The 26,114-nt window shown below is 49.9% G+C and overlaps 2 protein-coding genes across 5 annotated transcripts; both read left to right on the plus strand.

Annotated features, from left to right (window-relative positions):
• The first annotated feature begins 233 nt into the window (after positions 1–233).
• On the plus strand, positions 234–3,460 carry NMB (neuromedin B). Of its 2 annotated transcripts, none has more exons than XM_055326544.1 (3): positions 234–482; positions 1,095–1,267; positions 3,193–3,460. In XM_055326544.1, the coding sequence occupies exons 1-3, from the start codon at positions 320–322 to the stop codon at positions 3,325–3,327; spliced, it is 471 nt and encodes a 156-aa protein (XP_055182519.1). In that variant the 5' UTR covers positions 234–319; the 3' UTR covers positions 3,328–3,460. The 2 variants fall into 2 exon arrangements, with proteins under 2 accessions (XP_055182519.1, XP_055182520.1); XM_055326545.1 differs by having other exon boundaries at positions 238–482; positions 3,188–3,460.
• Positions 3,461–4,317: 857 nt separating this feature from the next.
• WDR73 (WD repeat domain 73) lies at positions 4,318–17,335 on the plus strand. Of its 3 annotated transcripts, XM_055326716.1 has the most exons (8): positions 4,318–4,363; positions 4,892–4,959; positions 5,290–5,378; positions 6,949–7,037; positions 7,662–7,726; positions 14,109–14,273; positions 14,570–14,944; positions 15,846–17,335. In XM_055326716.1, exons 1-8 carry the CDS (start codon positions 4,323–4,325, stop codon positions 16,079–16,081), a joined length of 1,128 nt encoding a protein of 375 aa, XP_055182691.1. In that variant the 5' UTR covers positions 4,318–4,322; the 3' UTR covers positions 16,082–17,335. The 3 variants fall into 3 exon arrangements, with proteins under 3 accessions (XP_055182691.1, XP_055182688.1, XP_055182690.1); XM_055326713.1 differs by lacking the exon at positions 4,318–4,363 and having other exon boundaries at positions 4,370–4,959; XM_055326715.1 differs by lacking the exon at positions 4,318–4,363 and having other exon boundaries at positions 4,370–4,959; positions 14,645–14,944.
• The last annotated feature ends 8,779 nt before the right edge of the window (positions 17,336–26,114 follow it).

Genomic DNA, 26,114 nt, shown 5'->3' on the forward strand with positions numbered 1-26,114 from the left:
CGGCCACCGAGGGAACGGGCTTTGCCCGGGGTCAGGGTCCTCCGCCGGAGGGTAGTGGGCGTGAGCGCCAACGCCCAGCAGTGGAAGCAGTGCCAGAGCGGGCGTGAGAGCGCAAGCGCGCGGCGCGGGGGGGGGGGGGTCCTGCGGGGCGGGGCGTTCTGGGGGCAGGGCTGGGGCTGCTGCGAGCGCGGGGGGGCGGGCTCCTCCGGACAGGCTCCGCCCCACCCCCGGGGCGCGGGTTTAAAAGGAGGAAAGGAGGGCGCCGCGGCTTCGGCGGCTGCGAAGTGCACAGGGGCGGAGGAGCGTCAAGGCTGCAGCCATGACCCTGCGGGCGGGGGGCGCTCGGCTGCTCAGCGGGCTGCTGCTCTTCGCTCTGCTCGCTGCAGCTGCCGGGGCCGCGCCGCTCAGCTGGGGTCCCCCAGAGCATCGCAGCCGGGCCATCAAGATCCGAGTGCACCCGCGGGGCAACCTCTGGGCCACCGGTAAGTCTTCGGGACCCGGGCAAGCGCCCCTCACCCTGCTCTGATTCCATTTTCTTTCTCAGGCCGTTTCTCGGCCGCGGACACTCGTGTCTGCGCTGGTGAGGACCCTGGAACTTGTCTAATAGATGGAAAACTTGACACCCAGACACATCACTCAGCCAGTTAAAGCAGAGCTGGGTCTGGATCCTAGATCTGCCTGCCAGCCAGTGCCCCTTGCCTTAGGCAAGTCTACTGAGTCTTCCAACCTCTGGTGTGTCTTCTTTTTGCACCTCGCCTTCCAGACAATTCTTCACTCTCCACTTTCCTCCTTGCCCTTGCCTTTTCCCTCTTGTAAGCAGGCAGCACAATTGGCAGAGCTTCCCACTGGCCCTTTGCCATCTAACCTCCTTCCAGCTGTACCATCCTCTCCATCATCTCTTCCTGTTCAGGAGAAGCGGCGGTACAGGCTTTGCCACCACCCAGGGGTGTTTGTGTCTCCTTGAGGAGGAGGAGGAAGATTGATCGGGGATCTTCCCAGCATGAGAACTGAAAGTTGGGAGAGGTGGGGAGCTTTCCCACTGGGATAGAATCCTTGCTCCCCAACTTCTTTGTGCGTTGGCACCACCTTTCTAGGTCACTTCATGGGCAAGAAGAGTCTGGAAACCCCCAGCCCATTCCTCTTGGGGACAGCTTCCCACGTGTCCCTGAGGGACCAGAGACTGCAGCTGAGTCATGATCTGCCCAGGATCCTCCGTCTAAAGAAAGTTCTGGGCATGAGCCTCAGCCGGCCAGCACCTCAGCCCCAGGTGAGCCAAGCTCCGACCTCAGACTCAGGAGAGGCCCAGCCAGGGCTGCTCCTGGTTCCAGCATTGGGCATAACGTGTCACAGCCCCCCAGGGTGTGATGGGCCTCAGAAAGCCAGGGATTCCAGGCTCTCTGTGTGATCCAGAGTCAAAGGGAAAAGACTTCAAAGAAAAGAAGCTGACCTTCCCAGCAAACCTCACAGAGCAAGAAGTAGGGAGGAAGTTCCCCCTCACCCAGACCCCAGTCTAAAGTCACAGCCTAGGATTAATTAGCCAGCCTCTTGCAACAGGACCTTCTCCACACCCTCCCCGACTTGCCCGACCCCAGCTTCCACCTTTGCTGTACCTTGTTTGTACTTGTGGCTACAGCTGGGATCCTGAGGCCCAGAAAGGAGAAGAGTCAGCATCAGAGACAGAGTCAGACCTTGTTCACCTTGACCAGCACTCTTCTCAGTCACTCATCTGCCTCAGTGACCCTCACTGCAGGGTTTCTCAACCTCAGGACTCTTGACATTCAGGGCTGGAGAATTCTTTCTTGTGGGGGCTGCCCTGTGCATTGGTGGAAGTTTTATTTTTTATTTTTAAAGACTTTATTCATGAAAAAGAGAGAGAGAGAGGCAGAGACACAGGCAGAGGGAGAAGCAGGCTCCTGGCAGGGAGCCTGATGCAGGACTCTATCCCTGGACCCCAGGATCATGCCCTGAGCCAAAGATAGACACTGAACCACTGAGCCGCCCAGGTGCCCTGGAGGTATAGTGTTATCCCTTGTCTCTACCCACTAGAGCATCCTCCCCACCACCACCCCATTTGTGACAATCACAAAAAACCCCAAAAGAACACCAAAAAAAAAGGCCTCCAGACTTTGCCAGAGCTCTTTTCGTGAGAGGGAAGGGGAGGGAGCCCAAATTACCCCTGGTTGAAACCACTGACCTATGACATTCAAGACCTGAAAGCTAGAGCTAAGCCAGCTTTAGTGTCTAGCCTGGTGGAAGGGCAGTTCCTCCATGCCCTGCTCCTGATGCTGTCCCCATCCCACACCACCTTCCCTCGTACTTTGTTACTGTGCCCAGAAGGCAGGGTAGTGTGGTAGAATGTGGGTTCTGGTGACAGCATGCTAGGCTCATAACCTAGCTGTTTAGTAGTTGTGCGACTTTAAAGGCCTATCTTCCTCATGTATAAAATGGGGATGATAGCACCCATCTTGTATTAAATGAGACCATTTGTGTCATGTCTTCAGCATAATGCCTGGCACGTAGAAACCACTTAGTAAATAGGAGCTGTTGCCGGTCTGGGAGCTCTCTGGGAGCACCTGTCACAGACTCACCTTCATATCCCCCACTGTGCCCAGCATATAGTGCATGTATTTTCAAAGAAGGGAGGGGCATTTCCTAGAGACGGTCCAACGCCAGCCCCAGTCAACCTCCCGGGCCCTCCCTGTGCACAAAACCACCAGCACCTGGGGACCTCAGATATAGGGACCAGGAGCTTCAGCTAGCTGAGTCTGAAGGGAGGTGGGGTTACCCTGGAGCTGTTGGTCATGCAGACCAACTAGTGAACCTCAGAGGAAGCAGTATGTACCTAGCCCTGGGGGGTGGGGCTTCACAAGTGAGATCTGGGGCAGAGCTGGGGGTGAAGGAGTGAAAACGCTGACACTGGGCTAGATCCAGGCACATATGTGGACTTTACTTCCACGATTTCATTGACTGTCATGACCACTCTGAAGTTGGGGCTGTCACTCTGAGAAAATCGGTGCCCTGACCCTTCCCAGGCTCTTCTTCAGAGAGAAAAGTGCTGGGGTAGCCTGCCTAAGCTAAGAGCCTGCCCCTGCCTACCTCCGTGGATGCCTAGCATTCAGGAACAACGGGACACCCCTATCATTTGCCCCCTCTGCCCAGGTCATTTCTTCCATCTGTTCCCCTTCAGGACAGGAGGCTGCTGGTGCAAATGCTGCAGAAGGGAGGCTGGTAATGAGGAAGAGATGCCCACGTGACTTAGACTGTGCCCATCCAGGGAAGGTGCTGAATGGGACCCTGGCGGTGGCCCCATCTGGAAGTAAAACCTGAGCTCAAATGTCTGTTACTATGTTACTCTGATTTCGGTTGTGTCGCCAGGAATATTGCCGATGCAGACACAAATTATGTCCCTGCTGTATTTCTTGCTTCCCTGTTGAAGTTGTGAATAAAACCCTTGCTCTTATGTAGAATGTCTGGTCCTCTCCTTCCTGCCACGTTTGAGAGCATGGGAGGGAAGGGGCACTGAAGGACAGGATGTCCAGTGAGATGGGGCTGGCTCCAGAAAGCCAAGACAACTTCATGACACCAGCCTACCCAGGACTCCTGTTCAGTCGCTCATTCAGCAGGCAGGTACTCAGCACCTGTGCTATGCACCAGGTCCTGTGCCAGGCGCTGCGCTCTTACTCTCACCTCTGCCACGTAATGCGTACTGGCCTGTATGAGGAAGCTGCCTCCACTACATGATGGGGTTTTGCTCACCCCATTCCGTTTCATCCCCACGCCACGCTTTGAGGGGAGTTCCCCAAGCCTACAAGGGAGTGAGCCGAGCTAAGTAAGATTCAGACCTCACTGCTTTCTCTCTTCTCTGGCCCTGGGTAGATTTGCCACATTTAGCAAATAAAAATACAGGACACAGTTAAATTCTCATTTCATAGAACAAATTTTTCATGTGAGATATCCTAAGTATTGCATGGACATATTTGTACGAAAAAATCCATTAGTTTATCTAGAATTCGAATTTAACCCAGCACCAATGGCCTTGACCCCACTGATCTGCAAATATTTGGTCGCGAAACGGGCGCGTATTCGGTTCCTGATGAGGCCCCGCCCAGAACTGAAAGACAGGGAACCCCTGGTTTTACGTCACTGCCCCGCCGGGAGGTTTTGCCAGGAGAATCCCAGACCCGCCCGGCGGGGGCACTGCGCGCTGATGGTGGCTCACAGGCTAGCGCGCCCCCAGCCAGAGTCGGCCGCTCCCACTCCTCGCGAGAGGACCGTGCCTAGCGTCTCGGCGGCGGAAGTGAGGTACCGGAAGCGGCGTTGCCATGGAGGCCGCGGAGGACTGGCTGGTGGAATCCTTGCGCTTGTAAATCCTATGGACCTGCGGCTTGGGCCTGGGGCTGGCCGCGCGGGCAGATGGGCGCGGGGTGGAGCGCTCACGGGGTCCCCGTGTGGGCTGGGCCAGCTTGGCCGTGGGGCGGGGCCGACACCGGGGACTCCGCCCGGAGGTGGGCTCGGGCATCTGGGAAGCGGCACCGCCCCGTGCGCGGTGCTAGTAAGAGCGGCGCTCCTCAAGGATAATAATCACCCTAGTGACCCTTTTTCGCCAGCTTGAGTGAAACCCTGAGCAGATCGTTCCAGTGGTTCCTCACATCAACCTTGGGAAGTCCGGGTCCTCTAGGAGTTCCATTTTACCGATGAGGACCGAGGTCCCGGGATACAGGGACCAGCGTGGTCCCAGTCACACAGGGGCTAACAGGTGCAACAAGACCGGCTCCCCGGTCTGCCTTGCTCCGGAGCCTGGGCCCCCACCCACCGAACCATGCTGCCATTCCAGAGTTTTAACAGCTCTGGAGTGCTGTGCACCGTGTGACATTGTGTCTTTATCATGCAGGTACCAAGATTTCCATGCATTCGACCTTTCGGGAGCCACTCGGGTCCTTGAGTGGATTGGTGACAAAGGTGATCTGCCCTGCCTGGCCCTGAAGGAGATGGAATCTTACTCCTCAGGCTGGACCTCTTACTGCTAGCTCAGCCAGGAGAGACCCAGCCCACACTTCTGGGAGTCTGAGGCCTCCTCCTTGGACTTGGAGCAATCCCCCTGCCCCCCCATCAACGCTTACATTCCTCTTAGTAAGATCTAGATCCTTTCCATTCCTCCATACAAAGATGCATACCAATGGAAGAGAAATTTATCATTGCTTTGGAGGATCTGGTGAAATTTCTAGACCCAGCCATGGTCCAGGATCTTTCTAGCAGTTTGTCACAGCTACTTCTGCCTCTTTTTTCCAGGAGTCTTTGTTGCTGAGTATGAAAGCCTGAAAAAAAATGAGATTCTTCATCTGATATTACCTCTGAGACTTTCTGTAAAAGAAAACCAGGTAACTTGAAATATAGTCACTGAGTGTATATGTCTTTTACTCCTTTATTAAACCTTTAGAGAGTTCCTCTTGTCTACTACGTATTGTCCTGTATACTAGAAGGGGGGACTAGCACTGCTCCTGCCCTGCTTGTCTTACCAGGGAGGCAGAGATGCACAGAGATAAATGCTACAGAATGAGATTTACAGAGGGCTCCTAGAGAAAGAAGTCAATTTTACTTTATCAAAAAATACATTTAGGGAGTTATTAGGGTTTAGAGGGTGGCTGAAGCCCTTAGAATGGTAAAGATCACCTAGAATGACAGTGTCATGTATAAGGAATAAAAGTAAATGTCTAAAGATGAAATCTAGGGACTACATTGAAGAAATGGTTAGCGGAAGGTGAACCCACAACAAATACTAAGAAGGAATCGTCTTTGAAGTAGAAATATCAGAAAAGATCAGTGTTTCAGAAGCCAAGAGAAGAGCATATGTGAAGAAGAAAAGAGCTGGTAGCTGCGTGCTGTTGCTGTAAAATCGCCCAGACTCATCTGAGGACAGCCTGGCCTTTGTTCTGGGGGAAATTTCCCACCCAGTGCTCTTGATATCTGGCTTGCGCCAGGCTTGAGCCAAGAGCTCACTCACCCAGACTGAGCCTTGAGGAGAGACCTTAATTTACCACCTACCTCACCCCTGGCTTTTTCTCTTTTTTCTTATGGCAACCTTCTTTCCCTCTGCTTCCAGTTCCTCATGTGGCAAGAGTGGAGTCCAGTGGCTAAGAGCATATACTTTGGACAGACTGGGGTTCAGATTCACAGCATAATCCCTGTGTGACCTTAGAAATGTCGCTGAAGTTGCCTGTGCTTCCGTTTTGTTAGTTTTGAATAAGGGTAATTCAGTGTGGTAAAGTAGATATAGGGATCCCTGGGTGGCGCAGTGGTTTGGCGCCTGCCTTTGGCCCCAGGGCGCGATCCTGGAGACCCGGGATCGAATCCCACGTCAGGCTCCCGGTGCATGGAGCCTGCTTCTCCCTCTGCCTGTGTCTCTGCCTCTCTCTCTCTCTGTGACTGTCATAAATAAATAAAAAAAAAATTAAAAAAAAATAAAGTAGATATAGTACTAAACATAGTGCCTGATGCAGTGAGCACTGGATAATTGGTGGTTGTTACCTTTTTTTTTTTTTTAGAAGAACCCACCTGACTTCCAGTGGGAGGTGGGGGAGGAATGGCGATGGGTTAGTTGACTGATACATTCCAGCTACCTTGTATGAAACTGTGAAGCTTCTGTAACTCTAACAAGAGTATAACACTCCTGCTCTAATGAAAGGGCCCAGGTACAGGTTAGGAGAAGGGTTTTGGATGTGCAGGAAAGAAGGGAAGCTGTCTGTGTAGGCAGCTGAGACCAGTTTTTCCAAGTAGCAGCACCCTCAGGCATGCAGGGAGAGCAATGCAGCTGGTGGGCTTCCATGGCTTCCATCCAGGTTGAGATCTGGCATCTTACCTAAAGCTCATCTGGAATGTTCCTTTGGAAAGCAGGCTCTCTGATTAGCCCCCTCCTCTGATTAGCCCCCTCCTCTCTGCTTTGTATTTTAGGGCTTATTCCCAGAAAGAGATTTCAAGGTATGCCATGGAGGATTTTCAGACACCTCTGTCTTTGATCTGAAGCATGTGCCAGACACCAGGTATGGTCAACTCTGTGACCCAGACCTTTCATTCAGGATGGAGTGTCTGGAAATTGTCAGGGGTATCCTGCCTCTTTATCACCACCTCTACCCCTGCCCTCCTCAGCACACAGGCATACACACACACCCAGATTTGGAATATTAAAAAAACCATGGTTCAGTAGCTCGATGGTCCCTCAGACCACAGACCTTTGGACTAATGTAACCCACAGATCGTTGGAGTTGTTCCAAGGAATATAGAGTAAAAGGATACCCTGAGTGTCTCAACTGGTGGTAGGTAGTTGGGACTAACAACCCCAGTTTGCAGAGGCTGAGAGTCTCCGGGTTAGGGTTGTGTGTTCAGTGCTCCATGCTGGTGTCCTCTCTAGGATACATCATGCCATGTGGAAGCTCTGGGTCTGTCTCTCAAGTGGAGTGAGCCTGCTCCTCATCTGTTAAATGAGGGTGACTGGTCTTGAGGATCTCTTCTGCAGTAAGCTTCCCGGATATGGGGAATGTAGGGATCCCAAGCTGAGTGGGCTGGGAAGGGAAAAGACTGGAGTGTGTGTGTGTGGGGGGGGGGGGAGACCTGTATGTGGGTGAGCTCCTCACTCTCTGGACTGATATTTCCTATCTGTTGAATAGGTTGCTGGTGACCACTGGTCTTCCGGGTTCTTACCTGCATGTGTGGCAGATCACAGAGGACAGTGGTGAGTGAATTTGACTTGGTAGGGCTGGGTTGTAGGAAAGCCTGATACCCATACACCCCTGCCCCCTAATTTAAGCCAGTTAAGAAGTAGTATTAGAGCCAGGTGGGAATTAAAAGGCAGTATCTACATTAATGTGGGCAAAGATGAATTAGCAACCACAGCATTGCATACAACTCCCGAATGGAGCTTCCTGTAGCTTGCTTCAGGAATTCAGTTTACCTGCCCAGTTGTAGGCAGAGCACCCCCAGACAGGGGTAGAGGCAAGGGCAGAGCTAGGGTCACTCAGGTGAGCTCACCTCTGGGAGGAGGAAGTGGCAGCGGTGGCAAGGAGGTCACCTCTCTTTGTTAGGCATGCTAGTCTCAGGGATGAGAAACAATGAGGGAACATGTCTCCCTCTTCATGAAGTCAGTCCCTAACAGGGGATCAGAAAAGGAGCAGGAAACGTAAATCCTGTTCCTTCCTAGAAGGGAAGAAGTTCGCTCATGAGGAATAGTATTTCCCTCCTGCAGTGGGTTTGTGGGTTCCCCTGTGAGGCAGACACCGAGAGTGGGCAGCCCTGATGCAGCCCCGTCCATCCCTCCTGTTAGAACCTTGTTGGCCAGAATGGAAGTGTGCCTCCGAAGTACAGGCAGCCACTATTGGAACTGCCCTTCTGCCCCTGGGCCCCGCACCACCTCACTTGGATGCTTCCCAGAAACTGGCTGGCAGCTGGTGGCTTCTCCTCCAGCTTCACTGGCACAGAAAGGCAGTTCTTGTGCTCATTCGCTTTTCGAGATCACTGATTTAAAGGGCTTTCCTTTGTTTTTTCTTTGTCAGCTAATACTCTACAGTCTAGTTTGCCTCATTTACTTGGTCATTACAATTGTTTGTTTTTTTATAATGTTACTGAACTTCACACATTTTAAATGTACAATCCAGTGACTTCTAGTACATTTAACAAGTTGTGTGACGAGCACTGTAAGTCAAGTTTTAGAACATTGTCATAACCCCAATAAGACCTGTTGTGCAATTTATTGTTAATCACCACGCCCACACCTTGCCCTAGCCAACCACTACTATCTGTCTCTGTAATAGATTTACCTTTTCCAAACATTTCATATCAATGGAATCCTACAATATGTGGTCTCTTGTATGTGGGTTCTTTCGCTTAGCACAATGCTTTGAGGTCTGCTACATCGTACCATGATACGGCATCTAGTACCCCAGGCATCTAGTACCCCAGGCGCATGGTTAGGACAAAAGGCAGTGGTAGAGTGTGCGTCAGTAGTTCCTTGTTGTGGATGAAAGGTATTCATTCCACTGCATTCGGCTGTCCCTTCACCAGTTGATGGATCTGATTTTTGGCTATTATCATTTACAAGTCTCAGTGTGAACATATGTTTTCATTTCTTTGGATAGACTTAGGAGTGAAATTCCTAGGTCATATGGTAAATTGATGTTGATTTTTTTTTTTTTTTAGGAAACTTCCAAACTGTTTTCCAGAATGGCTTAATTATTTACATTCCCACCACCAATGTATGAGGGTTTCTATTTTCCCGTGTCCTCATCAACATTTGTTAAAGCATCCTAATGAGCATGAAATTGTTTCTCATTCTGCCTTTCACTTACATCTTTTTAACGACTAAGAATATTGAGCATCTTTTCATGTGCTTTATTAGCCATTCCTGTATCTACTTTGGTGAAATGCCTCTGCAGATCTTCGTGAGAGAGTTTTGTTGTTTCCTCCCCACCTCCAGCAGGCTGAGACAGCAAGCATGCCATCAGGGGCCCTTTGATGTTTTGGTTTCACTGTACTTTTAATAGATATTTGTTCAGATTAATCAATAATCTGTATAAGGTAATAGTAATATTAAGAAACATATTACACTCCAGGCACTATACTGAGTATTTTCCATGCCTGATCTCATTAAATTCTCAGGAATCTGAGAACAGGCTGTCCCAGAGATGCTAAGTTGTTGAAAGACACAAAGACAGTAGCATGACCTAGACTTGGGTCTGGTCTGACTTCAGGGTATGCACAGAACCACATCTGGTGGTAACTATATTTAGATAATAATAATTGATCTCACTACAGGTGTAGGGGCTCCAAAAAAAATGTGGTAGGGTATTTACTGAGCAGCAGCATGATCTGTACTTCCATTTTGCTTAGAGCTGGTTTCTGGAAGCAGATCTGTCAGAGAACATTTATGGGCTCCCCAGGTGGCTTAGTTAGTAGAGTGTGTAGCTCTTGATCTTGGGGTTGTGAATTCAAGCCCCATGTTGGGTGTGGAGCCTACTTTAAAAAAAGAAAATGTTTTTGATAATTATTATTACTGTGATTTGTAACGGCAGCTAACATCATTCAGTCACAAATACTGTATACTTCTGATGTGTCAGGCAATGGGCAAGATTCTGGGGATTATAGTAGCCAGCAAAAACCATGGATGCTCCTTTTTTCTCGGTGCTTATATTTGATCACATATTTTGCCCATTTTTTGATTGACTTTTTTTGTCTTTATCCAGTTGTAAGGGTCCTCTGTACCTTCTAGATTTGTTCTATATGTGTTTTTGTTTTAATTTTACTTTATTTAAATTCAATGAATTAACATATATTATTAGTTTCAGAGATAGAGTTCAGTTCAGTGATTCATCGGTTGCATATAACACCCAGCGCTCATTACACTGTGTGCCTTTTTTTTTTTTTTTTAAGATTTTATTTATGGGACGCCTAGGTGGCTCAGGGGTTGAGCATCTGCCTTTGGCTCAGGGTGTGATCCCAGGGTCCTGAGATCGAGTCCCACATGGAGCCTGCTTTTCCCCTTGCTTGTGTCTCTGCCTCTCTCTCTCATGAATAATAAATAAAATCCTAGAAGGAAGGAAGGAAGAGAGGGGGGGGGGGAGGAGGAAGGAAGGAAGGAAGGAGGAGGAAGGAAGGAAGGAAGGAAGGAAGGAAGGAAGGAAGGAAGGAAGGAAGGAGAATTTTATTTATTCATTTGAGAGACAAGAGAGCACAAGTATGGAGAAAGGCAGAGAGAGAGGGAGAAGCAAACTCCCCGCTGAGCAGGGAGTCGGGGGCTCCATCTCAGGACCCTAGGATCATGACCCAAGCTGAAAGCAGATGCTTGATTACCTGACTGAGCCACTCAGGTGCCCCAGTAGTGTCTTTTAAAGCATAAAAAAGTCCTACATTTTGGCGAAGTCCAGTTCTTCAGTGTTTTAAGGACTGTACTTTTGGTGTCATATTTAAGAAATCTTTGTCTACCCCACAGTTTTTCCCTATGCTTTATTTTTCCCCTAAATTTTTATTGTTTTAGTGCCAGCACTTAAGCCTACGATCTCTTTAGAGTTACCTTTATGTACAGTGTGAAATAAGGGTCTAAGTTCACCTTTTTGCATGTAAGCATCCAGTTGTCTCAGCACCATTTGTCAAAAAGCCTAACCTCTCTCCAGTGATTGGCCTTGTGCCTTTGTTGAAAGATGGTTGCTTAACCATAAATATAAGGATTTATTTATGGACTCTGAATTCTGCTCCACTGATCTTTGTGTCTGTCCTTATACCAGTAACTTGTAATTGTTTTTTATCTTTGCCTAAAAATAGGCCGCGTGGCACAGCAGTCGTTTAAAAACAAGAGGGAAAGGAGTCTTGCTAACCATTTGGAGGCACCTGGAGCTGCCTTTTGTCCTGAAGGGGCCTGGGCTACCAGGTGCCATACAGAACCTATAGCCCCAGCCCCAGGGAAGCTGATGGCCCAAAGGGACCAGCTTGTTTTGACACTCCCATGGGAAGAAGAAATCAGAGTTCTCCTAGATACTAGTGCAGAATATTCCAGAGTCTGGGGAAGGTTGCAGCTGTTTTCCTAGAAATCGAAAAGCATAGTGTTATCTAAGGTGAATTTTCCAAGGTCCAGGTTTTGACCACAGCCTTGATGTCTCTAAAACCTGATTTTGTTAGCACATCCTAAATGAATTGTTTCTAGAGACAGATGTACTCACCAGACTCTCAAGACTGCTGCAGAAACCAGAATGCAGTTTCCTTAGTTCATAAATGAAAGAAGAGGTATCCCTGAACGTGGAATATTCCAGGTCCTGATTCTTTCCCTGTAGAAGACCTTACTTAATCAAAGATTAATAAACAAAACTATAGGGCAACCCCGGTGACTCAGCGGTGTAGTGCTGCCTTCCACCCAGGGTATGATCCTGGAGACTAGGGATCGAGTCCCATGTCAGCCTCCCTGCATGGAGGCTGCTTCTCCCTCTGCTTGTGTTTCTGCCTTCTCTCTCTCTCTGTGTGTCTCATGAATTTGAAAAAAAAAAAAATCTTTAACAAAACTATAACAAGAGGAATCAGCTCAAAGTTTTCCAAATTGTGGAAGTGGTGTTTGGCACAAAGTATCCAACTTGTGAAAGCATTGCTGCCTGGGCCCTCATGCCATCCAGGGCCCTGGAGTGGTGTCTCAGGCCTCTTCTCTCATCACTGGGGCCATGGAAACCTTTGAGTTGGATGAATACATATCTAATGGCTTCAGCTGAATGTCACCTGCTTTATCCACTTTGAAGTTCAGTGTTCAGTCTGGTGTGGCTCCCTCTTCCCTGGACAGGCCCCAAGTATTTTCTTTGCCTCTGTGGCTGAACAGCCCCTCTCAGGAACACCACCATCCTCTAGATGTGTTCATAAATTTGCTCACTACTGCAGGTGTGGGTGCCATTCTGACTCCTTAAGTAGTGTGCCTGCCTCTGCTCTGACCTGTTCTGTGTCAGGTGAATCCTCAGACACGACCTTCCATTCTGGCCACATTCATGGAGGTGCCTCATCGTATCTTTTGTTATCCTACTCGTTCCTCTTTTCTCTTTGCGGCTGTTTTTTTGTGGCTTCTCTGGAGGAGGGCATTTTCCACTGACCAGAGAGGGAAGGTAGAGGAAACCTGCATTTCTTTCCTATTTTAATTACAGAGTACCTTTCCAGTCTGAAATTTTCCACTGCAAATAGGTCTTTGAAGGCTTTCTCCTGGCCGCCTTCTTTCTCCCGTCAGAGGACAGATCACATCTGAGGCTCCATTACCCTGGTTCAGGGCACTAGGTCCTAGCTGTTCCAGGTTCCTCAGAGTGTGCGCAAAGGGAAGTGGCCCAGGAGATGCAGGGAAGCTCTGCCAGAGTGAGTTTGAGTCACAGCCTCATCGTCACTCCCTGGAGACAAAGCCTGGTCCTGAGGCTGAACTGTCCTGCCTGTGCCAAACCTCTAGTTCAGCAGGTCTAGATCAGGGGCACTGAAGATCCATGGGTCTTAGGAGCAGCACTCAAGGGCCGTTTGCATTCCCGCCCAGCCATGGCCCCCATGCCTTCTTTGTATGGGAACGATCTCAAGGGGATTCGCTGCCTTATGCTTGCTTGGCAGGCCATGCTAGTATTCCTTCTCGTCCATTCCTTCCTCATTCTGACTTCTGCCTACACTTTGGAATTTAAAAAATAGATGTCCGTTTTCCTCAAAGAACATGGAGACCCAGTAATGAGCCTCTCTTGGAGTGAGAAAATGTAAAATGGAAATAATGTGTCTCCTACAAAGTAGTTTGTACAGCAGACTCCTTGCTCTGAGCTATGTTCAGAGAAGCCTCCAGTGTAGATGCAGAGGCGAGGACCAAGCAGGCTAAGACACACACTGAAACAATCCACCTTGAGGCCTGCATGTCTTTCCTCCATTTGGTGCAACAACGACATGGACCCTCCTGCCCATTCACGTTTGGAGATGAATGGCATGGTGACCTTTACCTGCTAGGCATCTGCAGGTTGCTTGAACATGTTTTTGAAGAAATACTGTTTGTTCATGAACTCTGCCTGTGACTTTCACTTGAGGTGTGACATCCTCAGGGTGCTCTTTGTTTTTTTTCTATCTTCATTTGTTCTTTGTGAAACTATAAAAAAGCCAAAGTGCTTTAGGGGTTTTGAGATGGCTGCTCTGATTCATTATCTCCTGTTTGCAAAACTGTTTGTAAGACAAATGATAAAGGAATTAAACTGCTTCTGACAGTTTCAGAGACATGAATGTAATCCAGAGCATTTATGTCTCACATCCTCTCTTGCCAACTGTCAGGCACCTTTTTTCCTTGACCTTCTGAATGTATAAGGGAAGACTGCTGGCTGGCCTTCACCTTTTACTGTTTTTTTTTTTTCTTTAAAGATCTTATTTATTTATTCATAAGAGACACAGAGAATGAGAGGCAGAGACACAGGCAGAGGGAGAAGCAGGCTCCGTGCAGGGAGCCCGACATGGGACTCGATCCTGGGTCTCCATGATCACACCCTAGGCCAAAGGCGGTGCTAAACCACTGAGCCACCTGGGCTGCCCACTTGTTCTGTTTCAAACCTTCATCAGTATCCTGGGTTTTAGCCTCTTGTGCTTTCCTCCAGATGTCATTCAGGCTGCCAGCACCATTGCTGTGCAGGAGAAGGAGGACAGTCTGTGGCCTAGGGTGGCCATCTTCTCTTTGACAACACCCGGAGTCCTCCATGGGGTGAGGCTCAGCAGTCTCAGGGTCGTGGATTTAGAATCCCAGAAGACCACATACACCTCAGGTACGTTCATCCATTGTGGCTTCTTCTGCTAACTCCCATCTGCCAGTGCTCTGCCGTGTTAAGAACTGAGTTCAGCTGCATGGGCCCAGTGCTAGGGAAACTAGATGGATGCGAGGCAGGCCCTGGGGCCCCGTTCTGGGGCTAGAGGAGGCAGTCCCAGGGACCAGTACCAATCCGGCTGTCTAGAGCATGCCAAAGTGCCTGGGGCTGGAGGGAGACTTCCAGAGGAAGAAATGGGCGACTGGCCAGACTCCTGCGACTCCAGCAGCTTTTGTCTGTCACCATCTGTCTTCCAGGGGTCAGTGACAGCGAGGAGCTGAGTAGCCTGCAGGTCCTGGACACAAACACCTTTGCCTTCTGCTGTGCCTCAGGTCGGCTGGGGCTCGTCGACATCCGCCAGAAGTGGGCGCCGTCAGAGAATGTCAGCAACGGCCGTGGCGGCCCTGGCGCTGCTGGAGGGAGATGGTGTGCTGAAGTTGGGGGCAAGGTCCGGAGCCCTGGGCCCAGCATTGCCATCCTTGGCTCAAACGGGCAGCTCTGTCTTCTTGACCCCCGGGATCTCTGCCATCCTGTGAGCTCGGTCCAGTGCCTGGTGTCTGCACCTAGCCCTGACCCAGAGCTGCTGCGAGTGACATGGGCTCCAGGCCTAGACAACTGCTTGGCCATTTCAGGTACTGCTGAGCGGTATTTTGTGTCTGTTACCTGTAGGACTGTGTGGTGTTCAGGAAGGAACCTCCGCAGCCCCATAATAAATCTGGCCCCAGAAGTGACAGTTGCTCACAGAGAAGCTCCAGATCAGCTTTCCAGGTTCTTCCATGACAGGCCCTTCCCCGTTCTGGCTGCTAAACTTTCACATTAGTAGCAGGGTGTTCCTCCCTGAGCAGGAATTTGGTGCTAAGGTTGGTGAAGAGTCTACAGAGAGGGAGGCGCTAGGACGGTCAGGGGGCTGTGCCAGGAAGAGGTGAGAGGATCACCGAAGTGTTTCTCAGTCTACTTGCTTTCCGAATTATAGCAGGCTGCTGGGTCAGCAAGTCCCTGGGTCTGGCCTGGCAGTTTCTAGCTGAGTAACGGTATCTATCTAATCAGGAGGGTAGCTGAAAGTCAATGGGAAGGACCCAGGTCCAGGATTGGCCTTGGGCCTTGCACATAATAGATGAACGACAGAAATACACCATCACATGCCCTGTGAAGTCATCAACTTCTGATACTGAGGACAGAGGTTACATGGTGTTCAGCTGGCCTTTGGCTTTTTTTTTTTTTTTTTTTTGTAATCTCCATCCAATGTAGGGCTCAAATTTGTGACCCTATGATCAAGAGTCAGATGCTCTACTGACTGAACCAGCCAGGCACCCCTGGCCCTAAGCATTTTGTTATTATTTCATTTTTCATCCTATAACCTGTTTTGATACCAGAGAGCAAACTATAAAAATTATTTCCGGGGCACCTGGCTGGCTCAGTCAGAATGTGGACTCTGGCCCATGTTAGGCAATAGAGGTAACTTAAAAAATGAACAAACAATAAAAACTACTTTACAGATTCAGCAGCAATCCTCTCTTTTCTTGTGTTTCTTAGGTTTTGATGGGACGGTCCAGGTCTATGATACCACATCTTGGGATGGAATGGGGAACCAAGTAGAACCTCTCTTCACTCACAGAGGTCACATTTTCCTGGAAGGCCATCAGACAGACACGACTCCACTGGTCACTACCCACACTTGGCACCCCCACAAGCCAAGGACTTTGTTATCAGCAGCAAGCGATGCCTCTCTGCACGTGTGGGACTGGGTGGACATGCATGCGTCCAGCTGACTCCAGCGTCTTTCTGCCCAGGCCTCTAAGAAGAGGAGGAGCTGCTAAGAGAGGAGTATAGCCAATGTGCTGATTTAGGACTCCAGTGACTGTAGGTCCCTGTTACCAGCCCGGTGGCCTTAGGCAAGTTAGCCAGCTTCTCCTGCCCCCAGTTTCTTCATTTGTAAAATGATAATCGTAGTAGCTTCCTCTCAGGGATGTTGGGAAAGTTAGAAGTGATGTATTAAAAAATAGGATGCGTGACACTATAAATATTTAGTAGCTACCGCTCAATCCAAGAGTAGAATGTAGAGCGATGTTTTATCCCTGCTGTTTACAATATCATAGTGAGAATCAAAAAAAGGCAACAAATGTAAACATGTTTTGTGAGCTTTTTTACAAAACTCAAACTATCTAAGGGCTAACAAACATGAAAAAAAAGTCAACCCCAGTAGCAATGAAGGTAATAGCAATTAAAACAAGATTATGCCTTTTTTACCTACCAACTTGCCAAATTGTAAAGCATTATTGCTTTGGACACCTGATAAAGGTGACAACCCAGTTCAGGAGGCACAAAGCAATAGCACATGGTTCCTGCTCCCAGCTGTACATGGGACCAATGTGCAGTGGAACCATAATTCATATATCCAGTCTCCTGTTATGTGATGGTTAAAGTTTTCTGATCTTTGGCTGTTACAAATAGTATGAATAATGTTTGTACCCAGGAACAAAAGCCTGTAGGATAAATTTATAAAATTAAAATTGCTAAGGTAGAGGATATGTGCATTTTTAGGTCCTTATTATAAGTACTGCCAACGTGCCCTCCATGGAGACTGTGCCATTTACGATGGCAGCAGTGATGGGTCTGTCCCTCTTTCCTCACCAGCCAAGTCTCCCTACTGGCTTTTTACCTTTGCCAGTCTGATAGGTGAAAAATCATTATTTGTAGTTTTAGTCTTCTTATATGCGTGAAATTGAGACTCCAGGGGAACAGGCCCAAGGGATGCTCCTGGCCCATAGCAAATATTAAAGTATACCTGCATCCCTGTTACATACCATCTCTTACTATCACACTTGTTAAGGAATTTTCAGCAGGTTTGCTTTTGAAATTATTTGATTACTAGTCAGTTTGGGCTCTGAGTTTTTAAAAAATAGCTCTATTGAGATATAATTCACACACCATGCAGTTCACCCACCGAAAGTGTACGATTTGGTGGTTGGGGTTTATTGTTAATTTTTTAAAGATTGTGGTAAAATATATGTAAAAATTTGCTAGTCCTTTTCATTTTAAAGTATACAATTAATAGAATTAAGCACATTCACAATGTTGTACAACTGTCACCACTTCTAAAACTTTCTTGTCACCCCAAACAAGCTCATGGCCATCATGTGTCCTGGTTTTCTGTCGGTGAGCATACTTGTATTCTCAGGTCAGCTGCCCTAACAGCACCACAGACACTCACTGCTCACAGTTCTGGAGGCTGGGAGTCCAAGAGCCGGGTGCCAGCACGTTCTCCTGAGGCTCTGCCAGCTGTGGGCCCCATCTCTGTGTGCTCACCAGGCCTCCCTGTGTCCTTGCAGAAAGAGCTCTGGCCTCTGGCCTCTTATAAGGACACCAGTCCTTTCAGATTGGGGCTCCACCCTCACGACCTCACTTAACCTCATTTACCTCTTAAAGACTGTATCTCCAAATACTGTCACCTTGGGAGTTAGTTAGTTGAAACCTAAGAATCTGGGGGGGGGGGCAGTACACAATTCAATTCATAGCACTTAGTAAGTATCTTGAAGTGAGAAAAACCTAAGACATTTTCAAATGAAATGATTTTATTTAACAGTGAAGTTGAGAGAGTGTTAAATATTGGAGAAATTTAACTTAAAATATTCAGTTTCAAGATGTGATCATTTTTACCATCTTCTGAAATCATCTTTCTGTCATGCCCCACCACCACACACACACACACACACACACACACACACACACCACACCACCACCACCACCACCACCCACCACCACCACCACCTGGGAGAGCTGGTCCTGTAGACCTCGGCTCTGTTGGTGACATCACTCTGACAGTTTGAAATTGGCCATGATGGACATACTTACCCCACAGAAACTGGCAAACACTGCAGCACACCACTGGCTAAGCTATATTATTTCACCAAATAAAAGGAGAAATGAGTCATTTAGAAAATGGAATTGATGCACCAATTCAAAATCTACCTTGCTAGAAAATAGTGTAAAAATGCACATCAGTCAGGGTCCAGCCTGAAAAACTGAACCGACACCTAGTAATTCAGTTGCAGGAGTTTAGTTATGAGTCTGAAAGAGAATGCAAGGGAAGATGGGGCCCTGAGGGAGGAGCAGCAGCTGGAAGTTACAGAGAGGGATCCAGGGGTGGGGTGGGGGAGTGACTGGAGCTGAACCCTGGGCCTCCCAGGGGCAAGGGAACACAGTAATGCTGCTGGCCTGGCCTGGGGCTGGGACCTTGGGGCAGGAGCTAGGACTGCAGAGGAGAGAGCCGGAGACTGCAGGAGTCCAAGAGAAGCTCCCTGGCTCCTCTCCCGCCCTCCAGTGTCCTGCGTGTGCTGGGACCAGTGTGTGTGTGTGGGGGGGGGGCTTGCCGGCAGGGGCCCTGAGAGGCAGGTGCAGTGAGCAGGAGGCAGCACCTGCAGTACACAGCAGAGAGGCGGAACCCAAATCCACTATATCTAAGTCCCTATGAATTAAGCAAGAAAAAGAAAAAAAAAAGAGAACAAAGGTTATAAGAGAACAGTGTGTAACAATTATATATTAATTTGAAAATCTCAAGACAGTTTTCTTAAAAACAATGTAAACTATTTTTTAGTAGAAAATCTGAATTATCCAATACTCAAGAAAGTAGCACCAAAGGGACGTTGGGGGTGGGGTAATTTTGTGTGTACATTTTTTCAAACTTTTGAGGCAAATTCCCATGCCAGAGACATTTTCTTTCTTTGTTAAAAAGATTTGAGAAAGAGCAGGGGGAGAGGGAGCAGCCGACTCCCCACTGAGCACAGAGCCCTATGGCCATGACCCTGAGATCAGGACCCGAACTTAACCAACTAATCCACCCAGGTGCCCCAACTAAAGACATTTTCATTTAAAAAATCTGGGAAGGGGCACCTGGGTGGCTCAGCAGTTGAGCATCTGCCTTCAGCTCATGTCCTGATCCCAGGGTCTCTGGATGGAGTCTCACATTGGGCTCCCTGCAGGGAGCCTGCTTCTCCCTCTGCCTATGTCTCTGCCTCTCTCTGTGTGTCTCTCATGAATAAATAAAATCTTAAAAAATATATATCTGGGGAACTACCCAATTCCTATAATCATAATACCAAAATGTGGCCCAGAAACTGTGGGTGCTCCTAGACACACACAGACACACTCACTCAAGCTGTTATTAATACAAGACAGTGGCCCTCGGGATCCCTGGGTGGCACAGCGGTTTAGCACCTGCCTTTGGCCCAGGGCGTGATCCTGGAGACCCAGGATCGAATCCCACATCGGGCTCCCGGTGCATGGAGCCTGCTTCTCCCTCTGCCTATGCCTATGTCTCTGCCTCTCTCTCTCTCTCCCTGTGTGACTATCATAAATAAATAAAAAAAAATTAAAAAAAAAACAAGACAGTGGCCCTCAACACTGTGTACCCCAACATGCCTCCTGTAAACACCCCTTTAGTATCCTGAAGTAAAATTTTACAGGGAAAATTGCTTACTTACAATTTTAAAACCAGTATAAATACAAAATAATGTATTTCAATACATAAATGTTCATACTTCTGCATAGCAATATAATCAGATGCTTGGCTGGCTCAGTCGGAGCATGCACCTCTTGATCTTGGGGTCGTGAGTTCCAGCCCCATGTTGGGGGAGAGTTTACTGAAATAAACTAAAAACAAAACAAAACTCCTTGAAAAGTTCTGAACAAAAGAAAGCACTTTTTTCCTTAGTTTTATATCATACTAGAGTTTCTGGGAAACTCAGGTACATTAAAACTGTGCGAAACTGTCCTTATATAAATATTAAAAAGTTCCCTTCCATTAGTGGTTCTCAAACTTTCACATGTGTCAGAATCGCCTAGAGGACTGGTTGAAACAGATTGCTGGGGGCAGCCTGGATTGCTCAGCAGTTAGCGCCACCTTCAGCCCAGGGCCTGATCCTGGAGACCCAGGTTTGAGTCCCACGTCAGGATCCCTGCACAGAGCCTGCTTCTCCCTCTGCCTGTGTGTGTGTGTGTGTGTGTGTGTGTGTGTGTGTGTGTGTGTGTCATAAATAAATTAATTAAATCTTTAAAAAAAAAATGCCTGCCCCTTCACTACCTCCAAATCTCACCCCAAAACGACTCCTGTGGCTCGCTCTACCTGGAAACAGACAGGGAAATGAATTCTGGGGAATGTGGTCTTGTGCCCAAGATTACGTATCCTAGAAACCACCAAGGAGCCAACACCGATGCAAACACACGAGGGTTTATTTACAAGCTTGAGCTTGGGTCCAAGTATACCCGACACAGCGGAGCAGGGACTTGGTCCCTGAGGTGGGTTCCAGCTTAGTTTTATGGGCTGGTCTAGGGGACCTCCAGAAGGGGTGGAGGAATTCCTCAAGTTCTATTTACATTCTGATATGGGGCTTTCAAGGGCATTGAGCTCTTGTTCTCAAGGGCTTAACTGAAGTAAGGTAAAGTTCAGCTCTTATTCACAGGGGCCTGAGATGGCTGTACTTGTGCTAATGCTGAACTTAAGGTAGAACGGCCTTAATTTTCTCGGCCTCCACAGTGGTTGCACCTGGCCGAGTCACCACATGATAAAGCCACCTCACGTTTGAGGATGCATCTCGAGAATTTGCATTTTGAGTAAGTTCCCAGGTGATGCTCATGCTGCGAGGATGTGAACCACCCCGACAGTCCCTGCCCTCCACACGCCAGCAGCTCGTGGGTTGTGCGGGACAGTCTCAGTCATTATGCCTGTGTGGCCCCTGCCACCATGTGCCAGTTGTGCTTCCAAATTGTGGGACAGCTACAAATCCTCCCCTCCAGTTTCCAGAAGGCTCCTTTGGGAACCTATGCAGTCCCCAGGGAGGAACAGCTGGGGCTCTCTCAGCTACTCTAGGACGAAGCCCCGGAGCATCCATCCCTAGGGGGGCCTGAAGACCATCAGTGGTTCACATTGAAGTCCGCATGGGATCCACTCCAGTTCAGCTTGGGGCACAGACAGTGGAGACTCGGCAGCAAGGGAGGGAGAGAGCCTTCAGGAGCTGTTTTAGCCTCACAGAAATTCAAAATACAAGAGAAAGGCTCAACAGCAATGTGGAGAGGTTAAAAGGAGGAAGCAAGAAACACAACAGACAGCAGAAAAGCGAAGGTGAGCATTCGGTTTGGGGCGGCTGTTGCTCGCGTGTGCTCAGAGGGTGTGTTCTAGAACAGAATGTGTCATGATAAAGAAGGAAATCGCCAGGCGGAGCAGGAGGCATGTCCAGGCACGTCAGAGGAGCAAGGGATGTCTCGAAGGCCGCGTCCTTGGAGGCTCAGCCCCGGCCGGCCGCTCGCTGGGAACTGCCTCCGGCTCCCGGACCCTTCTGGAAGGGAGGTTCGCCAGCCCCACAGCCGGCGGGCTCAGGGACGGACCTGTGCCCCGGGCCAGATCCGCTGCGGTGGCGGTGGCGGGGCACGCTGCGCTTCTCTCGGGGGTGCGAACTACCCAACAGGGCCTGGGGGCGGCCGGGGGCGGCCCCACGGGTGCGAGGTTGGGTTCTGGGGAGCGGGAGCGCGCGTCTGCTGAAGGAGCCCCGCTCGGAGCCTGGAGCCTGGAGCCCGGAGCCCGCGCGGGGAGGGAAGCACAGGCGGCCAGGAGACCCGCAGCCAAGCACTCAGACCCGGCGGCGGCAGGGAGAAGCGCCAACAGCGCCGCCGTGGTGACCGCTGCGGGTCCAGTCGGGGTCCAGTCGGGGTCCAGTCGGAGCCCAGTCGGGGTCCGGTGGGGGTCCAGTCGGGGTCCAGTCGGAGCCCAGTCGGGGTCCAGTGGGGGTCCAGTAAGGGTCCAGTCGGGGTCCGGTGGGGGTCCAGTAAGGGTCCAGTCGGGGTCCGGTGGGGGTCCAGTAAGGGTCCAGTCGGGGTCCGGTGGGGGTCCAGTAAGGGTCCAGTCGGGGTCCAGTCGGGGTCCAGTCGGGGTCCAGTCGGGGTCCAGTCGGAGCCCAGTCGGAGCCCAGTCGGGGTCCAGTCGGGGTCCAGTCGGAGCCCAGTCGGAGTCCAGTCGGGGTCCAGTCGGGGTCCAGTAAGGGTCCAGTCGGGGTCCAGTCGGGGTCCAGTAAGGGTCCAGTCAGGGTCCAGTCGGGGTCCAGTCGGGGTCCAGTCGGGGTCCAGTAAGGGTCCAGTCGGGGTCCAGTCGGAGCCCAGTCGGGGTCCAGTCGGGGTCTAGTGGGGGTCCAGTCGGAGCCCAGTCGGAGTCCAGTCGGGGTCCAGTCGGGGTCCAGTCGGGGTCCAGTAAGGGTCCAGTCGGGGTCCAGTTGGGGTCCAGTCAGGGTCCAGTCAGGGCCGAGGGAGGGAGCGGGCGCCCCCCAGCGGTTGCTGTGTGCGAAGCAGCACGCTGGCCGCCGGGGTGGGCGGCGCGGGGATCCACAAGCCTGGCCCTGCTGGTGGGGCGTCGAAGGACCGCTGAGAGGGAAGGGGTCGTGAGAGCGGGAGCCAGAGACCAGCTGTGATCAGGAAAGGGGGTGTGTGAGTTGCACCCTTCCCTCCAGCTAAGGAGATGGTGGGCTGTTCCAGGCCGAAGGAACAGCATGGGAGAGGACCAAGTGAGAAGAGGCTCAGCCCCAGCCTGGGGAGCGAAGCAAGCTGGAAACACGACTGAGAGAACGGGCTGTGGCCGGTCGGTAACGGCCCTGAGTGCCGTGCCGCGTCCCCGAGGGCTCCAGAGAGAGCAGGTAAGGGACGTGACTGTTGCGCTTATCTGGGCGAGGGCAGGTACGCCTCCTCCAGGCGGGAGGAGCAAGGACATCTGACAGGTGCCCACATCTGTGGCCTCTGGATCTGCTCTCATTTATCGCTTTGGCTACATTCTGTCTAGGGAGTATCACCAGTCAGTGAAGTGGTTTGGATTTTCTCTGCCTGGTGCTACCCCCTTGGGCGCGGGCAGAACCGGTGCCAGGAAGTAGGGCAGGCACAAAGGACAAATCTATGATTCTGCTTACACGAGGGACCTGAACCAGGCCAGTTCACTGAGAAAGTAGAAGAGTGGTTGCCAGGGGCTGGGGTGAGGGGCCATGGGGAATTCACATCAGTTTGGGACAATGAAAAAGCTTTGGTGTTGAATGGTGGGATAATTGCACAGAAATGCAAACGTACTGGGGCACCTAGGTGGTTGATCCTTTGGCTCAGGGCGTGATCCCGGGGTCCTGGGATCAAGTCACACATCCGGTTCCTCAGTGGAAGCCTGCTTCTCCCTCTGCCTATGTCTCCGCCTCTCTCTCTCTGGTGTCTCTCATGAATAGATGAATAAATCTTAAAAAAAAAAAAATTTAAACAAGGGCTGCGCTGTGTTCTCTGGCCAGGGCCTCACAACACTAGGGACAGGCCCGGGGACTGCAGCAAGAGTGATGGGTCTGGATGATGGCAATGTGTTTGGGGTATCAGACTTCGGAACCAGGAGTGACAGTTCAACTACCTCTCTGTTTTGCAGATGAGAACGCGGAGCACAGAGAGGTGCTGTGGCCTGGATGCAGGGGCACCCACGACCCAGGGCAAAGGGGACCAGCTGTCCAGAGCAGCTGCGAGAGGTAGGCTTCTGCTGCACATTAGCATCTCACAGGCCTGAGAAAGACACTGTCCTTGCCTACTGGGCTGTGGCAGGGACTCTCAGGAGTCATTCTGAGCACAATCATTCCCTTGTGTGCAGACTTCACAGCCCAGCCCCCACAGCCGCCGTGGCTCCCAAGAGTGCACAGCTCAGGGCTGAGAATAGGGTGATCAAGGTCCCCCACCCCGTGGTGGAATCAGAAAGATTGGGGGGCCCCAGGCGCAGCTCTGCACATGACCCACACGTGCCCCACACCTGCAGCAGCTGTGATGGCTATAGGACACCCGCAGTGAAGGGCTCCGCAAGGGCCTGCCTCCCTCAGTAGGCAATGAGCGGAACTGCTCTCCTTTCACCCTGCCTTCCTGACTGGAGGGCTAACAGAACTGCAAAGACTCTGGAAGATGGAGTCTGGAGAGACCTGAAGGGAGGGTCGTGTTCTCTGCTGGGGGAGCAGAGCTAGCAAAGCCAGTGTGTATGGGAGGGGGCTTCTGGGCTGAGGGGGGGCCTGGATCACGTGCAGGTCAGCAGGTGTGCCCCACCCATGTGGCTGGCACAGCCTTGGGGGACCTCAGGCTCACAAAGCCTCTGGCCTGGGGCTGATTCTATGACAACTTGACAAAAGCAGCTCACCCTTCGACCATTCCACAAATAGGATGCAGTTGGAATTCATTTATCTAATGGGTGAATATACTTGCATCAGCTTCGGCTAGCAGGATTGGCTTCTGAAACCCAACTCCCGTTTCTTGCTATCTGTAAATGAGAATAAGAGCCAGTGGTTTTGCTATGAGCTGCTTCTGTTAAAATTTTGCAACACATAATTGGATTGACTGTGTCATCTCCTGCAACTGTTATGATAGAGATGAATTTCATGCATTCCCACTTAGAACTTTCATTATTATTTTCATCTTGAGGGACTTCCAAGGAAACAGCTTCCAAAAGCCACTTTGTTTGCCTGGTTCAAAAACTCTGAAGCCATGATTGTGAGTCTGAGTTGAGCTAAAAATAAAAGCCCCCAGAGCTTTGCTCATGCCAAGGGCCATGGTGGACAAATGGGTAAATCAAAACACTCCTGAGCAATGTAACAGATGACTAGCTTCAAATCAAAATCCAGACCATGTAAGAAGTACATACTGCATTTGGTTCCCTGGGAAGCCTCTCCATGTGATAGTCGCCTAGCGTTAACGCCCTGCTCTAGTCTTCCACGGAGAACTGAAAGTAGTGCCCTCACATGTCCTATTGCATCAAGGATTGTACAATCCGTATGAAAGATCTACAATCTCCAGCTCAGTCTTCCCACTGCTTTGCTAAGGGGAAAATACATGTGAGATGAAATTGTGTGGATATTATATTTGAATCTCCTTGTTCCATTCCAAAGAAGTATGATGGCAAAGGTTTCCAAAAAGGAATCTGGTTACTTCCAAAGTCTTTTTATAAGGCACAGCCATATTGGTTTTAGTATGATGAATTTCCACCCAAGAAAAAACTTTCTCATTCAAAAGAGTAAATGATTTAAAATAACACATGTCAGATTTATTTCCTGGCCTTACAAAAACATTCTGAACTCAAATTTCTGGGATCTTTTTGAAAACCATCTCCAAAAATAGGGTCTTTGAAGTCTCCTCGATGGTAACAAATTGACATCCTTTGAAGGGAATTTATTTTCAGAAAGCAGATACTGGGCAGAGCCAAGTCTCGTGGATAAGAGAGGCAGTTGGGCTAGGTAACAAACTGTTGGTTCTAAGTGTTTACTAAGCCCTTCTTATGTGCGGGGCACTACTCTATGCTGGAAAAACATAGAGAGGGGGCCTTCTTTTTTATTTATTTATGATAGTCACAGAGAGAGAGAGAGAGAGGCAGAGACACAGGCAGAGGGAGAAGCAGGCTCCATGCACTGGGAGCCTGATGTGGGATTCGATCCCGGGTCTCCAGGATCGCGCCCTGGGCCAAAGGCAGGCGCCAAACCACTGCGCCACCCAGGGATCCCGAGAGGGGGCCTTCTGAAGTGGTTTGAAGACAAATCTCAAAGGAAAACTCAATGTCTTCAATATGGCAACAACAAATACAGTCCACAGCCCATCAGAATGACTGTCTGACAGGTAACACTTATTGGAGTAAGTTCTTTTATGTTCATTTAAAAAGACTCATTACTTGATCACATTTTATAAATCTAATTATATGAAATTGTCATAAGAATAGATAGTGCTCTGTTTTATAATTGGTGGGATTCTGGAAAGTTGTGGGAAAATACTTTCAAG

Source organism: Nyctereutes procyonoides, unplaced genomic scaffold (assembly GCF_905146905.1).
Source record: "Nyctereutes procyonoides isolate TBG_1078 unplaced genomic scaffold, NYPRO_anot_genome, whole genome shotgun sequence".
In the NCBI taxonomy this organism is placed as follows: Eukaryota; Metazoa; Chordata; class Mammalia; order Carnivora; family Canidae; genus Nyctereutes; species Nyctereutes procyonoides.

Excerpts from the sequence above, each read along its gene's own strand:
- NMB (XM_055326544.1), top strand. The coding sequence starts at position 320 with ATGACCCTGCGGGCGGGGGGCGCTCGGCTGCTCAGCGGGCTGCTGCTC. Across the intron at positions 483-1,094 it reads GGGCAACCTCTGGGCCACCG|GTCACTTCATGGGCAAGAAG; the intron begins GTAAGTCTTCGG and ends CCACCTTTCTAG. Across the intron at positions 1,268-3,192 it reads GGCCAGCACCTCAGCCCCAG|GAGGCTGCTGGTGCAAATGC; the intron begins GTGAGCCAAGCT and ends CCTTCAGGACAG.
- WDR73 (XM_055326713.1), top strand. The coding sequence starts at position 4,695 with ATGAGGACCGAGGTCCCGGGATACAGGGACCAGCGTGGTCCCAGTCAC. Across the intron at positions 4,960-5,289 it reads TGAGTGGATTGGTGACAAAG|GAGTCTTTGTTGCTGAGTAT; the intron begins GTGATCTGCCCT and ends TCTTTTTTCCAG. Across the intron at positions 7,038-7,661 it reads AAGCATGTGCCAGACACCAG|GTTGCTGGTGACCACTGGTC; the intron begins GTATGGTCAACT and ends TCTGTTGAATAG.